This window comes from Adelges cooleyi, unplaced genomic scaffold (genome assembly GCF_023614345.1).
Source record: "Adelges cooleyi isolate 19-005CV unplaced genomic scaffold, UGA_ACOO_1.1 ACOO_flye_CR_arks_rails_tigmint_CR_PRNA_9, whole genome shotgun sequence".
NCBI classification, from domain to species: Eukaryota; Metazoa; Arthropoda; class Insecta; order Hemiptera; family Adelgidae; genus Adelges; species Adelges cooleyi.
The window spans coordinates 13,362,311-13,378,607 of record NW_026096579.1 but is presented as its reverse complement, the minus strand read 5'-3'; the positions used below and the strand labels follow the sequence as shown (position 1 = coordinate 13,378,607).

At 32.1% G+C, this 16,297-nt stretch overlaps 2 protein-coding genes across 2 annotated transcripts in view; one reads left to right on the top strand and one right to left on the bottom strand.

Annotated features, from left to right (window-relative positions):
- LOC126846911 (protein O-mannosyl-transferase TMTC2-like) overlaps positions 1-16,297 on the bottom strand; it is a 145,788-nt gene that overhangs the window by 86,614 nt on the left and 42,877 nt on the right. Inside the window, exon 3 of the mRNA XM_050586773.1 lies at positions 4,842-5,544. Coding sequence (XP_050442730.1) covers positions 4,842-5,544 — 703 coding nt within the window. The remainder of the gene's footprint in view (positions 1-4,841; positions 5,545-16,297) is intronic.
- Positions 9,516-13,934, top strand: LOC126846912 (acyl-protein thioesterase 1-like). The gene is made up of 6 exons (XM_050586774.1): positions 9,516-9,717; positions 10,562-10,593; positions 11,164-11,229; positions 11,525-11,819; positions 11,924-12,088; positions 12,464-13,934. Exons 1-6 carry the CDS (start codon positions 9,664-9,666, stop codon positions 12,506-12,508), a joined length of 657 nt encoding a protein of 218 aa, XP_050442731.1. The 5' UTR covers positions 9,516-9,663; the 3' UTR covers positions 12,509-13,934.

Genomic DNA, 16,297 nt, shown 5'->3' with positions numbered 1-16,297 from the left:
GAATCGTAATTATAACCACCGCCGCTTTGATTGCGTTTTATCGCGCTTAACAGGCGAAATTCATAACAGTCTAATCGTTTTCATAACACAATACAGTCCAAAAACAACTTGGATAATATATTGTTATCAACAATAACTCTGCCGTTGGTCGCCGCCATTATTATGCGAATAATCGCCGGTAAGTGCGCCGGCGAAAGTTTTAAAATTAAAACGCCTATATTGTGCCGATATTGCTTATTCTACTTATACTTGTAAAAAGTTCATAAAATATAATATATACTACCCATTACAACACAACAGTTTGGCTTCTATGCGATGCGGAAAGCGAGAACCAACCACTTGTGCCTGGCATTTGTGAAAATGTCGATTTTCCCAAATTGAGTTGCTGCTTTTTTGTTTTAAACTCGATTGTCTTTTCACCAATTCGAGACGCTTATAACTAAACAAAGGTATTGCACTTAATTTCGGCTATTATTCGATTCGGTTCCGTGTTTTGATATTTATCTTATTATATTATATGTAGATTAGATCAGTGGGATCACAACTACCATTTAAATTTCAAAAGATGATAGAATTATGAAAAATACTTTAACCGGTAAATATTTATTAATTTTGTAATATTGTAAAAAGATAAAAACAAATATTTGTTCAGTAAGAAAAACTACAAAATTGCAATTACTTTAAGAGGTAAAGTATAGAGTGGCTTACGCTGAGCACTTTAAAACGGGCAATGTCTTGCATCCCCTTACAACTCTCAGCGTCCAGATTTCAAATGCAACTTTCAATCGAATAAAGTGATGGTTTATAAATAATGATTGAATGATTTTCATGATTGTGTTGCAAATAATGCTATTGTAAAGTTCCACTTAGAAGTTAGATTTCTAGAGTAAAAATAAATACAAATATTATATAGTGACACGGTGTAGTCAAATTGAATCATGACATCGTGACAACACTATTGTAATAATAATGTGCTTGAATTGTATTTTTAGTATTAGGGTGGATAAGATCTGGTCGTCTGTCCATAATAATTTATTGTTGCCGTTGTTTCTCCAATTTTTGTAATTAATAACACGATGAAACTACTGTTGATTCCCTTCATATAACAACCTAGAAAATTATTACTGATAAAGTGTATCCTTTTCACTAATAAAAAAAAAGTTTGACAAATAAATTATTTAAATTGAAAAATATGCAAAGTTTTTGTGCGTTTTTTTCGATTTTAAAGGTGAACAGGTGAAATTTTTACATTTTTGGTACAATAAATACTTTTCAGTTTTCATGTATGATTTCTGGTCTAGGTGTAGTCTCGAAAAAAAAAAATACCTTCTCATCGAAGCTAATAGTATTCATTTTTTCATTTGTTTGTTTATATTGAAAAATAAAAATATATTTTTTGTTTATCACATTTATACTTCGCACCTCCCCCTAACTATAAGTAATAATACACGCCATTAATGTATGATTATATTTTCTCTCTTGACGTCCCTAAACTCACTTGCACAGACAAAAGGGACTTGGTAAAATATTCCTGCATTCCCAAGCGTGTCGTAAACTGACACCTTTTCCGAGCCTATCCTCAGTGCTTTCTCGCTTATCTTACCATTTTCACTGTCAACGTTATGTCACACGAGCAAACGTACCTCGCAGTTACATAAACAGTGTTGTTAGATTTTACGACAATGGGCTGGTACATGGTTTTTACAAACTTTCACTTTAGCCAGATAACATCACCGCAGAGCTGTTATCTTCTATTACTTTCATATTATATCACCATCGATAGCTTTATGTGGGAATCCACAAAGGTACTTGGCCCACATTGGAGCATAGAGTTTATCTAGGGGTTTCGTTTACTTGCGGACTTTATTTAGAACAAAATGATATAAATAAGATGTCATTGTTTTTTTAAACTGTTATAAATTCTCCAATGATGAGCATATTATTTAAAGAAACACTAATACCATATTGGTTTATACGCTTTGGTCCACTCATTTGATCAACGAGAGATTAAACATCATGTTTTATTACTTAAACAAATTGAATGGGCAGACTGTTGGACAGTCATTTGCTGATGAGATTTTTGTAAGAATACCCTGACAGATTTATTATGATAAAGATTGGATTGCGTTGGCACGGCTATAGCGGAGAAAATGATCAGACTACGGGACGGATGTGGCACTACAAACGGATGTAGGATATCTCTTTGTAACAATTGAATTTTCTCACTCGCACCACCAGTCGGGGTCGTTCCCATGGCTTTACTTTGTATTTTTTTTTTATAACAAATATAATATATTTTTTATCAATACATTTTTCCAAACACCATTTTTAATCAACATTAAAGTAGGTAGCTGAGAATAAAAGCCTAAAATATGCGACAACAGCAAGCAACGGATAAAGCACCCCGATATGAAATCGATAAATCAGGCGTTTAAAGAATATCAAATTAGTATTAAGGAGAATATAAATCTTGGACTGAAACACTATAGCCCCCAATGAAGATGTTGATACAGCATGGAAGAATTCAAGGGAACGATACAGTGTACGTAGCAACAATAACCGAAGGAGAACAATAGTAAAGCTTTGGTTCAATATTATATGTGAGGAGCAGTATTGTGCAGAAAACTAGTGGAACAAGAGCGTTTAAAGATATTAATGATGAAGAACAATTTACAAGACTCGATACCACGTTAAAAGGAAGTCCATAATATTATTTAGATGTGAAAAGAGAAAATAATATATTAAGAACATAGTGGCAAACACAGAGAAACAAAACGAAATCGTAGAACTAGGAATTTATTTTAACACAAGTCTAGCCGATTTTAATAGGAAAGAAAGATTCCTTAAGAACGACGATGGAACTTTAATAACAAGTGATGAAGAGTTGCCGAAAAGATTACACTAGACTTCATGAAAGCGACTTCAAAATATGATTCTACATATGTCGTACTGGGATGAAACCCGGTGGGACAGAACCAGCTTGGAAGATCAAGACTAAGACGAGGGAGGTAGTTAGAAAGGGCGTAGAAGCACTAGCAGGAGGTCTAAATTGGAAAGTACGAGCAACAGATAGAGAAGGACGGTAAAGGGGATTTGAGATGGGATGGTCCTAGTGGCCTTAACCCAAATAAGAAGATAATAATATAGATTATTGCTGCATCGTGAAAGCACGAAACACACTCGTTTAAGAAAAAACAAAAAAAGTTCAAATAACGTTTCTGCAAAGCCTAACGACGAAACTGATCATTCATCTGGTGGACATTTTAAACGCGATCTAATGATATTAAACGGTAGTCAATTTTCTACCATAAAGGCTGTATACTGCGGTGAGTAGAGGGATCATTATATATATATATATATATATATGTTATTATACATAACATAAAAAGCAGTCAGTGAAAATAAATACCTCACGGGTCTAAAAGTTTCTAAAAAAAAAAAAAAAGTTCTGGATCGAGTACATTGGATTTTTTTTTCAAAGAAATCGGTTTGTTTACTCGACCTTTTTTTTATTTTATTTTTTACATTTAGACCGTTCTGCCGCAACTTTTTCAATTTCAAACTAAACCATTTCGCTTGTCCCGCCCTTCCTCGCCCACGTTAGTTGCTCACCACTCCGTCGGTTCACGTCTGTCACGGTTCGCCACTCATCGTAGTTTGAAGAGTTTAACGCAATCTGTTAAACGCGGTAATCAGGCCTACACGAGTTTATAAATAAGACTATAGTGTGACGTCAAACTCTACATCATATATACGATATGGGTGTGTCTTTTTTTTTTTTTACTGCAATTACACATTAGATTTGAAATTCTACAATTATAAAATATATAAACAAAAATATTTAACAGTCATATCTTTATTAAAACGGAAACCTTATAAATGCCAATCGATTATTGATATTCGTGATTTGAGGTACATTTTATGTTTCTTTCGTTAGTACTTTTTGTCAGAAATATTTTTAAACAAAAATCTTTTTTACCGGTACTCTATTCATCGCAATCTTAGCATACTTAGTTTTTTTTCTTTATACTTAAAAATTAAAACTTAAAGGCTCCGAACGTGGTTATATTTACTATGATGAGCTTTATAAACCGGATAACTACACCTTCTTATGGATTACATGGGTGTCATAATTGCATATTTTCGAAAGATTCAGTTATGCATTGCAATGGAGACTTAATAGCTAGATAGAGAGATTCATAGTTTTGCGGTTAGAGAACATTGAAGTTAGTCAATACATGCCACGATATAGCATTGTGCATTTCCAAATCATTATTGATAACATTTTTAAAAGTCCACTTACAACATCTGTGCACCCCATCACTCATTCTAACCAGGTATCAGGTTGCACCGGGTGCGTGCATAGGATTCGAGTACGAAAACTAGGATTGAAATATAGCAAGCAGTCAAAACAGGTGCAAAGCATTTGAAGGGTCCTGTGCGGGAACCAAATATCTCCATGTTTTGTAATTGTTCAAGTCGGCCAAAAGAAAATCTATTGTCTCATTCACCACTATTGGCGGGATAAAATAGGTTTTGTAATATCTTTGTAGGCAATAGTCCAATTTTACTGTTTGAGGCACTATATAATATGCACTAAAATATAAATAATTTTTCTATGAAAATACAAATTTTGATGAAAAGTGGAGATAGCCGGTTCTTGCACCGGACATTTCATTTGGATTTTTGGATAAACGGTTTTTGTATTTTCCCTATTTGGTTTTTGGGCCCTAGGTTCTCCTTTGTTTGGTCCAGGTTTACCGGTTAAGTTTTGCGTACTCTCTTATGCGTTTTGATTCCTTGACAACAACAAAAATAACAAAAAATAAAAAACTACCAACCTTATTGGCCGTCTTGTGAGCGTAGAGTATGTCGTATACGGCGCACACGGCCAGCACGGTGAGTCCGGTTTCTTTGGCCAGCATCGAAGCGGCCGCCATGACGACAGTGGCCAGCAGACAGGCCCATTGCCGGACGGCGCAACACTCGGTCACGGCGCCGGGCAGCCCGTCCAAATCGCTGGAGCACGTGCCCAGGCCCAGCGCGGCGAACACGGTACGCACCGCCGAGCCCAGCCGGTACGTCTTGCGGTGACAACCGGCGCCGCAGCACACCCGCCCGCGGTCGGATGTCCGGTGGTCCCGGTGTTGGACGTGCGCCACGTAACACAGGAACGCGACCAGGTAGAACAGAGACGCCAACAGGTCGGCTCGTCCCACCACGCCGGCCACGGCCTCCGCGTGTACCGGATGCACGGCGAACAACGCCGCGGCCGCCACGGATCCTCGCCGTCCCGGCAACAGCGTCCGGCACAGTACGTACACCAGGTACGTTACCGCGCAGTGGAGCAGCACGTTGGCCGCGTGGTAGCCCTTGGGGTCCAAGCCGCCGGCCCAGTGGTTCAGCCGAAACGACACCACGCACAGTGGCCGGTACGAACCGTGAGAGTTGGTCGAACCGATCGGAGTGCCCCAAAAGTCGTTCGTCCAGATGTCACCGAGCGGCGTGCCGCGGGTCACGTCCGGATTGTTGATAATTGCTCGACTGTAAAAAAAAAAAAAAAATTTTGGTCAAACTTAACTCATGTGGTGAAAGAGTTTTGGTAACAATCGTAGATACTACTGATAGGTACCATACCGACTACAGACATTCGGTATACGCGAGGAGTCCTACTGGCTCCCTTATGCAGGCAAGATAACATTACCGCATTACCACCATTGCCTTCCCAGCTAACCGGTGGTACTATTCGGGCAATTCGAATTTGACACGAAGAAATGTTTGATATTGAGGCAGGCACAAGAGTCTACCTGAACTGAGAAATCCTTCTAACTGTGATTCAAACTTATAGAAAAAAAAAAGAGGTGAAAATTCTTAGAAAAGTCGAAAAAACGACAATAGTAATCGAAATAAATATGACTTATGTGTAAAATTAAGATAATTTCCCCTCTTTTCGACTTTTCTAGGAATTTTTACATCTTTTTTTGTTTTTCTAAACGTTTTTACGAAGATCCCAGTTTGAAATTTACATATTTTATGTACAATTTTCTTGGCTTTAGAAAAGTTCTCAAATTTTGGGCAACACGAAAAAACAACTTTTTAGATTATAAACTCAATTTGAATAACTATTTGTTCGAAAAAAAATTATATTTTTTTCGAAAACTCTCAGCTTATTTATTTATTTTAGTTTTATTAAAATACAAAATTTGAGAACATTCTTTTCATCGAAACAGACATGCAGGGTAAGTTTAAAAAAGCTCCGTGAGGGGAGGGGGGATGGTGCTCCAAACGTTCGTTCATATTTGGTGTTTTGACACATACGAGTATATTAGCTAATAGTATAGACCAATTCATTCACAATATAATCATTTAAAAACTTCATCGTCAAACAAAAGCTCATATTCGGTTGCTGTAAATTAACTTGGAAGGTTAATGACCGAGAAGCAGGCGGATGTTATTTTATATAAAACAAGCCCTCAACTTTAGTGGACGGTTCGAGCATAAAAATCTTGACGTTTTAATCACATAATAAAGTTTTAAACAAAAAAAAAACACCCGTATAGTCGGAGTCCTTTTATTTCATCAGCCTATTCAGTGAGTTTTTCAAGCCAGAAATGGTCTATTGCATTTTTAATCTCCGCCTAAGTGTCCGCCCTCTCGTTCGCGGAAAAGGATTAAAACCGTTTTACTGTCATTATCATAAGCTCAAAACTTCAGAGTTCAGCGACTGTCGGTTATGCAAAACCAATGGCAATCTGTGGCAATCGGTCAACTCATTGCGAAGGCAAATATTAATTGGATATCAAAAAGATGAGTGAACACAAACGGTTATGTCCGTTTGAATCGACTGTAAACATATTTAAAAGACTCAATGTCGTCAACCAAACTTTAAATTTGAAGTATATTTGGCGTAAACGGACATTACCGGTTATTTTTTTCAACGGCGCGGGTAAAGGTTAATGGAAACATTTATAAAATCCTGACAACTTGTGCTTTACACCGGAAAATTGTAACTTCTTTGCGATTAACTCGCTACCTATATAGACTTTGCTGGCGAATATAATACAGACTTACGCGATATTATTTCAAGTAACGAAAATAACGATTAAATAAAAAGTGCGCAAACTTTGCCATAGTTCGGAACAAACTTTTAACACAACATTCCGGCCCCGAATAGAAAAACCATTGGCACCGATCCAGTGCTCACGGGTCAAATCAACTTTATATACTTTTCCGGAGATACGGCGGTTCCGCTTTTCAAAACTACATTTTGCTCAGTGAAGTCTAAACACAAATAAAAAAATTAAAGGGTTTAAGTCGTCTAACAAAGACACCACTTACGGCCCGTTAAGATCACAGCTGTAGTAACGTGCATATGTGACTTTGTGTGTTATTCACAAATTCGCCAGTCACTGTGTGAAGGGCAAATGTATTTTTCTTTTCATTGCACACACATTACATAACATTTTGTCGTTTTCATTACGTGCAAAAAAAAAATATAAAATTTAAATGGGACTTTTTAATTAAACTCATTGTTTGAATTGTTAATTATTCGTAGTTAAGTAAATTTTGCACATAACTCAAACGAATAAATACCTTAAAATCGTCTTAATTGGAAGCTTTTCACAAGGCGGTGCTTTGGCTTTATATGCGGCACTCACTTATCACAAACCCTTAGCAGGAATCCTGATGTTGTCTTCTTGGTTACCACTTCATTTCAAATTCCCAGACATATGGTTGTATTTTTTTTCAATTATCATTTATTTAAGGGGATTCGATACCGACCATTTTTAAGGAGTTTTGCACAAGCAATATTTAAGAAAAAAGTGGCTTAAATAAAATTCGACCATGTCAATTAATTTACCGGTTAATTTGTATAAGCTTCATGGTAGTAGTCTATAAAATGTCTATATAATATTATTTTTAATTTAAATCACTTTGTCTATGAGTAAAGGCCATTTTAGTTAATATAACTATTGTACATTTTTTGTCCATCGCACAGGCCGAACCAGTGATCCGATTAGTAATCTGAAAACAGATTTTATTTTATTATGAAGTTTACTTGGGATCTTACAAAGTACTTTTTTGATATCTTTTTCTTACTATGAATAAAAAACGTTTGAACATTTCATAAAATTTAAAATTTTGAAATCAAATTTGTAAAGGGTTAAAATTCCAAATTGAAAAAAGTGCTTGTTAGGATCTCATGTTAACTTCATGACAAATTCAAATCTATTTTCAAATTACTTATCAGGTTACTGGTTCGGCCTGTGCAATGCACAACAAATGATGTGTTTTGACTAAAAAAAACGGCCGGTATCGAATCCCCTTAACTTCTTTTAATTATTCTGGATACATCATTTTGTACAGTAGGAATATTTTTTTTTATTCAGGCAGCAACGAACAATACAGATATACCGATTTTACAGTGTCATGGAACTAATGATTTAGTTGTAGATTTTGAGTATGGAAGGAGAACATCGGAAGTAATGAAATCGTTTGTTACCAAACTCGAATTTATCATTTATCAAGGTCTAAATCATTGCACAAATAAAGAGGTAAAACTAAAAACCCACAAATAATTTAACTAAATAAACAGGCACAATCAGTTGCATAATACTACGCAGGAAAATTTACCCACAAACTTGGAAATATAAGTATAAGAATGATAATATTTTATCGTCTCAACATCTTCCATGACTGGGACAAGTTTGTATATGAAACTGTTAGGAACTTAACGATCTTGTATGTTTATTTAGTCGTGTCTATAATATAGTAAATGTTTTTTTTAATACCACCACAATTGGAATTAGCAAGGCATTATTTCATTAAATTTTAGTTTTATAAACATGTACAATGTACATTCAAATTATTCCCGTTCAAATTGTTATTTTGTTTTTGCAGGAGTTGGACGACATAAAAACATTCATTAACAAAGTTTTTCTATTATGTGCTTGAATTCGAATGTCGTTTCTTCTCACAAGGAATTTGGTTAGCTATGTATAATTTATTTAGTTAAAAGATAAAAGATAGAAAATCTTAATACATCCATGAAACACCTGTATAATATTATTATGTACCTGTTTACAGTCAATATTGACTAACAGTAATGCCAAAAAAATATGCAAGCATTATATGAAAATGTAACAATTCATCTAAATTACATTAGATTACCTACTTGTCCAAACTATCACGGAAGGAAAATTAAGATACAATAGTACGTGTTTTTTTATCTTGTATAAATAGCCATTAACTGACCACTATTTATAATTTGTTTATATTATTTATTATTCATACATATAGTTTACATAGTTTTAAAGAAGCGAATGAGTAAACGCATGCACAAAATTATTTATAAAATATAAAATGTAATTGTGTTATTCAACAGCTTTAATTTAATCCTTGGAGAAATAACCGAAAATTTACATTAATTAAATAAATTCACATATCGTTAATGAATGCGTACTTGATAATTGTGTGAATTGCAATTGTTTACATTAGTCCAAAAAACTCTCTAACGATAGTAGTTTTATACTCGAACAACTATATGTGTGTAAGAACCTAAGCTATTTTTCAAGCTGTTTTTATAGTAGTATATTATAGGCGATTATTAAAATAAATAATTTTAAAAACCGAAGTCTTATACTTTATAGATACTGTACAATAATGTTTTCAGACACAATAGAAACAATACCACCTTCTGTCAAACACTCAACAACGGTGAGTAAATTGAAAACATAGTTTAATAATGAACAAAAAGAAAACAATATAAATTTATTTAATTTAGTCTAATATCGATGATCACTGTTGTTTATCATTAATATTTAATAATATAATATTTTCTCTAACCATTTGCGTAAAAAAAACTCCAATATTATTTAATGTACATATTAGTTTTTTTAAAAATGTAATAGCTCTTTAGTTCTAAAATTGCAAGAAGGTTAGATATAAATAAAAATAGTTTTTGTGTTACATTTTCCAACACGACTAGGTTATTTATTGAAAAAAAAATTATCTGATTATTATTTAAGTTATAACGTCTAAATTTGGACGTAACAATCATAATATAATATTTTGAGTGTTATTTCACAACAATTATACAATAAAAAAAGATTATTTTGCAACTCAGGAAATCCCGGATATAATTTGTGATCAAATAAGATGCTGAAATCGGGCCACCATAATTAATGTAATGGTGGCTCTGACAATACAAAACACACATACGTTCTCAATCAATTAGTCTATAATCTAATCAATTTTTAATTTTGCAATATAACAGATACAACGAGTAAATATAAAATAATAAATTTGATCTAACATAAATTCAAACGGTGTAAGAAAAAAACACTATTATAAAATGACAGTATTATTATTTGTTACTAAATAGTAAAAACTTTTATTGATTATAATTTTATCAGATTATATATCATCATTAATCCTTAGTCTAAATCCTTATCTGCTACTGAAATTTGATCAGATATATTTGGTCTAAACCTATAATATTCATGAAATAGAACTTAATCTGTTTTTGATTAATCTAATACTGTAATTTATTGTTTTTCAGATTGTATTTTTCCACGGCCTAGGAGAATCAGGGTAACTAAGATGTTTTAAAACGTTGTTATTACTAATTTACTTATAGTGATTACATATTATGACTTTGTTTTGACTTAATAAAAAATAAAAATAAATACATACAATTTAAAAAAATATATATTTGTGTTATATATTTATCTCGATGGTGTTTAATACAAATACTGCATATAAAAAATTGGAAATACAAGTTTAAATATATCATTTACAATTTGTCGCACTAAAGGTACACTCTTAAGGGAGGGGAGAGCCAGATTCAAGCAGCTGCAACACCACTATTTTTCACTTTTTTATATAAATTTGTTTTATTAAATACTTTTGATTGACCACTCAATAATGTAATTTATTTCATTTTAGTTTATTTTATCATTTCTTTAAAAACAATCTTGAAAAAACGGCTGTTTAGACGACACACCCCTTAATCAGTTTCTTGTGTAGTCTACAATGCTTCTTGACTCATTTAGTATAAGGAAAAAAATCATACCTTAATTTCACCATTATATCATATACATTTTGTATAAATCAATGTCATTGGAAACGTATAACTAATTTACATTTTTATTTTTCAAACAGGAAAATGTGGACAAGTACTTTAGCAAAATTGCGCAAACCACATACAAAAATTGTGTGCCCTTCAGCGTAAGTATAAAACACACAGCCCTATGACGTATCATTTATTATACAATATTATAAATTTTACAATCTTTTTATTTTATTTTTTATTCATATTTTAATCGTTCTATATTTTTTAAAAGTTTTTATGAGTGTTTTTTTTTACCAAAGGGTGTGTAATATATTATATTTGAATCAAATTATTCAAATGCAATTATTAGTGATTTATTTGAAGAAATTGTTATTCCAATAATCAGTTATTTTTAAAGTTACTTACATTTTACAACAAAATAAATATAAATCTATACATCTTTTCTTTAAGGGATAAAATCTCTATGACAATGTACAAGGGATTTGCGACAAAATCATGGTTTGATATGACTGCCCTAAAAGAGATGGGTGAAAACGAATCAAGCTTCCTTCAAGCCGTAGACTTAGTACACGTTCTGTTGGATAAAGAGTTATCTAGTTCATGTATTTCATCCAAGAAGGTCTTAATTGGAGGCTTTTCACAAGGCGGAGCTTTGGCTGTATATGCGGCACTCACTTACCACAAACCCTTAGCAGGAATCCTGATGTTGTCTTCCTGGATACCACTTCATATCAAATTCCCCAACGTATGCCTGTTTTTTTTTTTTTATAATTTATTTAACCTCTTTGTCTTGTTATAATTATTCTGGATACATCATATTGTACAGTAAAAATATTTTTTTTTGTTCAGGCAGCAACGAACAATACAGATATACCGATTTTACAGTGTCATGGAACTAATGATTCAGTTTTAGATTTTCAGTATGGAAGGAGAACATCGGAAGTAATGAAATCGTTTGTTACCAAACACGAATTTATCATTTATCAAGGTCTAAATCATTGCACAAATAAAGAGGTAAAACTAAAAACCCACAACAAATTTAACTAAATTAACAGGCACGATCAGCTGTATAGTACTACAAAAAATCGTCCATAGACTTGGATATAGAAGTATTAGAGTGGTAATATTTTATCGTTGTAACATTTTCCATGACTGGGGCAAGTGTGTGTAGGAAACTTTCGTAATCTAGATATCTTACATGTTTATTTTGCCGTGACATAAACGATTTTTAATAACACCACAATTGGTATTTACAAGGCATTATTTCATTAAATTGTAGTTTCATAAACATGTACAATGTACATTAAAACTATTCCCGTTTAAATGTGGTACATGCGTGGCGTGAAACGGCTTTGAATGAGTTCTACAATAGTTATTTTGTTTTTGCAGGAGTTGGAAGACATAAAAACATTCATTAACAAAGTTTTGCCGTGATGTGCTTGAATTCGAATGTCGTTTTCTTCTCACAAGGAATTTGGTTAGCGGTATAAATGCACCGTCGAATTAAACTAATTAAAACGGTAATTGGAAATGTTTTAGTAGCTAACAGGAATACATACATACAACTACAACTAATGTCTATATAGGTCGTAAGATACACATATATGATGACATTGTATTTAGTTTTTAAGGACTTTCTTTTACATTTTATTTGTTTTTATCACTAGAATTTTAGATTTGTATTACATAAGTTTTTTAATTATTGTATTATTATAATAGTATTATTATTTTACCAATTTAATATGTTTATTTTTATTAAGTTTTTCGTTTAAAAATACTCTTTATAAGTTATAATGTTCACCTGGGGAGAATCTCTAAGAAAACCCTTAAAAATGATATTAGTCGTAGTTCGAGAATTAATAGTTATAATTGCGCATATAATTAATTTATACAAAAACTACTAAGCTAATAAAGTCGTTAAAACTATATTTATGAATTATAATAATACGCGAAGAGTTAAAAATATGAAAAAAGTTTATTATTTTTTTTAAATTGTATAATTTAATTATAAGATACTAATTAGAAGTTGGTATTAAAATATAGGCGGTATATGAATATACAAGGCTATAACCTTGTATGAAAATGCACACTCTTCATTAAGCATTGTGGCATTCCTTTATAGTGTAGGTTATTAAAAATATAAAATCAAATAAATGGCATATTTCAAAACAATCAAGTAAACTGAGTAATTAGTGTACGCCCTTGATAAGTGGAGACTTGTGCGGCAAGTAAAATTGATAGCATTACTCAACCTTTTCTATGAATTTGTTTTTAGCAGAAACCTCTTATCAGTCTTGTTATTTTAGCTTATTTTCTATTTCTTAACAGCTATTCAGAAGATCGTTGAATTCCTCATACCACCATCCCATCTCCAATCCCGACATCACAATATCCATCCCTTGACGTCATCACGTAGTGACACCATGTGTCTGAGCACAAGACTCGACGACTATTGGAAATAATTGGTAACAAAGCGTCGGCAACCCATATTGAATATCTATACTGTCTAGATAGTAAAGGCAAACGTTTCAGCACCGCATTGAAGCTATAAAAATAGACATAAGGCTGGATAGCGGGATTTACTTTCTTATGAATGTGCTAGCTTATCGATCGGAGAATAAGAATTCGTCTGTACCCCTATTTTTGGCCAAAACAGTACTTTCCGCTAAATATATTGCTGCTTCGATAAACAGCAAATATCGTGCGACTGGCATTTCGGGTTCGTTTAATCTCGGACTAATAACACAAAGGATCGGCGTGTGTAAATCAATTGCGTTCTGCCAACCGAAAAATATCACAGTTACCCTAGTTAGTGTACAATCGTTTTATAGCCATGAGCTCAAATTTCTGTACCCTTGCAAACGTTATTATCTATTTTGATAACATTGTATTACACGATGAGTAACAATATAATTATGTAGTATATTTAAAATAATTACAAAAATATTATACTTTGTTGTGTGGTTGATCGGCCTGATTTTGTTTCAAAAATGTGTAACTACTTAAAAAAAAAGACATCTGTTTGTTTCTTATTAATTCTATGTAGACTATATTATGTTAATAATTCGTATAAACAAAGTTAACAATAGTGGCCAGTCAACAGAAAAAAAACATACATTTATGCATCTTAATATCTATTGGTATTAATTTGGATAATTAATTATTTTATTGTAATTTAGATAAATTGTTACATTTTCAAATAATGCTTGCATTACTACTTCATAGATGTATTAACATTTTCTATCTTTTATCTTGTAATTAAATAAATGATTATTAACTTATGTGAATTATTTTAGTATACTTGGAACATTTCTACCAAAAGCTATTAGCAAAAGTATTCCATACATTTCTGAAAGTGCTTATTGGTGTTTTTACTTATTGTACTGTAAATCTAATCCAATACATAGTGTTTTCTTTTAATTCCTTATAAAGAATAGTTGGATAAAATCACGGTCTGATTACAATTTTGTAATATTGTATTAGACTTAAGTGTAATACCTATCGATCTGTGGTTAAACTAAAAACTGTCTTACAGTTTGATTATAAGCCAAATTAGTTATTAATATATATTTTTTTGCCTTAAAAAACATTTATTTAATCTAAAAAATGACATAAAATGAATTAGCATGTCATATTATTAAACGGGTATCGCAATTGATTTATTTTTTTTTTTACTCTTAATTTTTAGTAATAAATATTTTTTAGTAATTTCTAGTAAGTATCCTCAAGCTTTTGATGACTAAATTTATTCTGTAATGCCTAATTAGCTGTTATACTTTTATTTATTGTTGACCATATAAATATAATGCGAAAATTGAAGTACACAATTCAAAACAGAAGTACACTACTTACAAACACAATGTGAAAAATGTTGCTAAACACAATAGGGTCGTCGCAAAAATTTAACCTTCCAATTTGAGGGCAACGAAAAAAAATAATAACCTTGCTATTTAGATGGCTTTACTCTACCTATATCGTGGGAGTCAATGCAAATCTCTTTGCATTGACTCTAAATTAGTATTGTATTGTATAACATAATAGTATTGTGTCGACAATGGAAAGTTACCTTAACACCTTATTACATAATATAATCCCAAAACGTTTTATCAACATTTATTAAATAACATTTAAAAAAAACTGAAACGGTTAGGTTTACAACCATTTGTTGCCAACTAACATTTATGCTACAAATTCGATCCCAACGTCATAATACCTATTTAGAAAAGATTTTATAATAATAAGTTTTATTGATTTTAACAACTTTTTCACTATTTTACATTATGACGGTTTTCTTAGAAAATAAGTCTACTTGAACGTTTAAACCTTTAGAATAGGTATTATCTACTGCAGCAACACATTGTTTGTTTTTCATACTGACAATTAATTAACTGCCATCCTCGCACTATAATTTTATTTTACCGACATAATAATTACAATTTTTGTTATATCTATAGCTGTTATTTTTTAATAACATCTATTTGTTTACCCTAATATCAATCTAGTGTCATTATTACATCCTCTTCCGAGAAGGTTTCTTAATGTTTTGTTTTCCAATCAGTTCAATACACTAACAGGGTAATTAAACAGGGTGATTCATCAATCAGAAAGACATTCGTTTTGTCTTCCGATTCAACGTTTGAGACACTTGATACCGGTATTTTCTTTATTAGCGTTATCAAATTAGGCTACAAGTCGATTTTTAGAGAAATAAAAAATCGACTTCAAAAGTTGGATAAAAGTAAAAATCTAAAAAATTGATTAGTATTTTTTTTTTGTGGAATTTAATTCTGCTAGTTTTGGTGTTAGTACCACTGTTTTAGCATTAAAACTACCGCAGCTATCATTTAAAACGCGGTTTTAATGACACGCTGTAAAAATAAGTTATGAGTCCTTAAAGGATTAAAATAAATGCAATTTTGTAGTTTTTCTATTTGACGACACTTTAGTTTATGTTTTTTTACAGTATTCAAATTTTTATCTTTTTTATTGTTTTCCACAACTCAATCAACTTTCAGATACTTAGTGGTGACGTATTACATTCAATTAACTTTTTAAACTAAGAATAATTTTGTTCGAAAATTTTGATTCAACGACCAGTTATGAAGAATTACTTTTAAAGTTTTTAAATTAAAGACGGGTGGTGGAGTGCGATAGAGTAATAAGTGCAGACTTCAGGTAAACATAATACTGCACTTCGCCTTTCGTCCCATCCTAAATATTAAA

Coding starts and splice junctions, on each gene's coding strand:
- LOC126846912 (XM_050586774.1), top strand. CDS start 9,664: ATGTTTTCAGACACAATAGAAACAATACCACCTTCTGTCAAACACTCA. Junction 9,718..10,561: donor CTGTCAAACACTCAACAACG/GTGAGTAAATTG, acceptor ATTGTTTTTCAG/ATTGTATTTTTCCACGGCCT. Junction 11,230..11,524: donor AAAATTGTGTGCCCTTCAGC/GTAAGTATAAAA, acceptor CTTTTCTTTAAG/GGATAAAATCTCTATGACAA.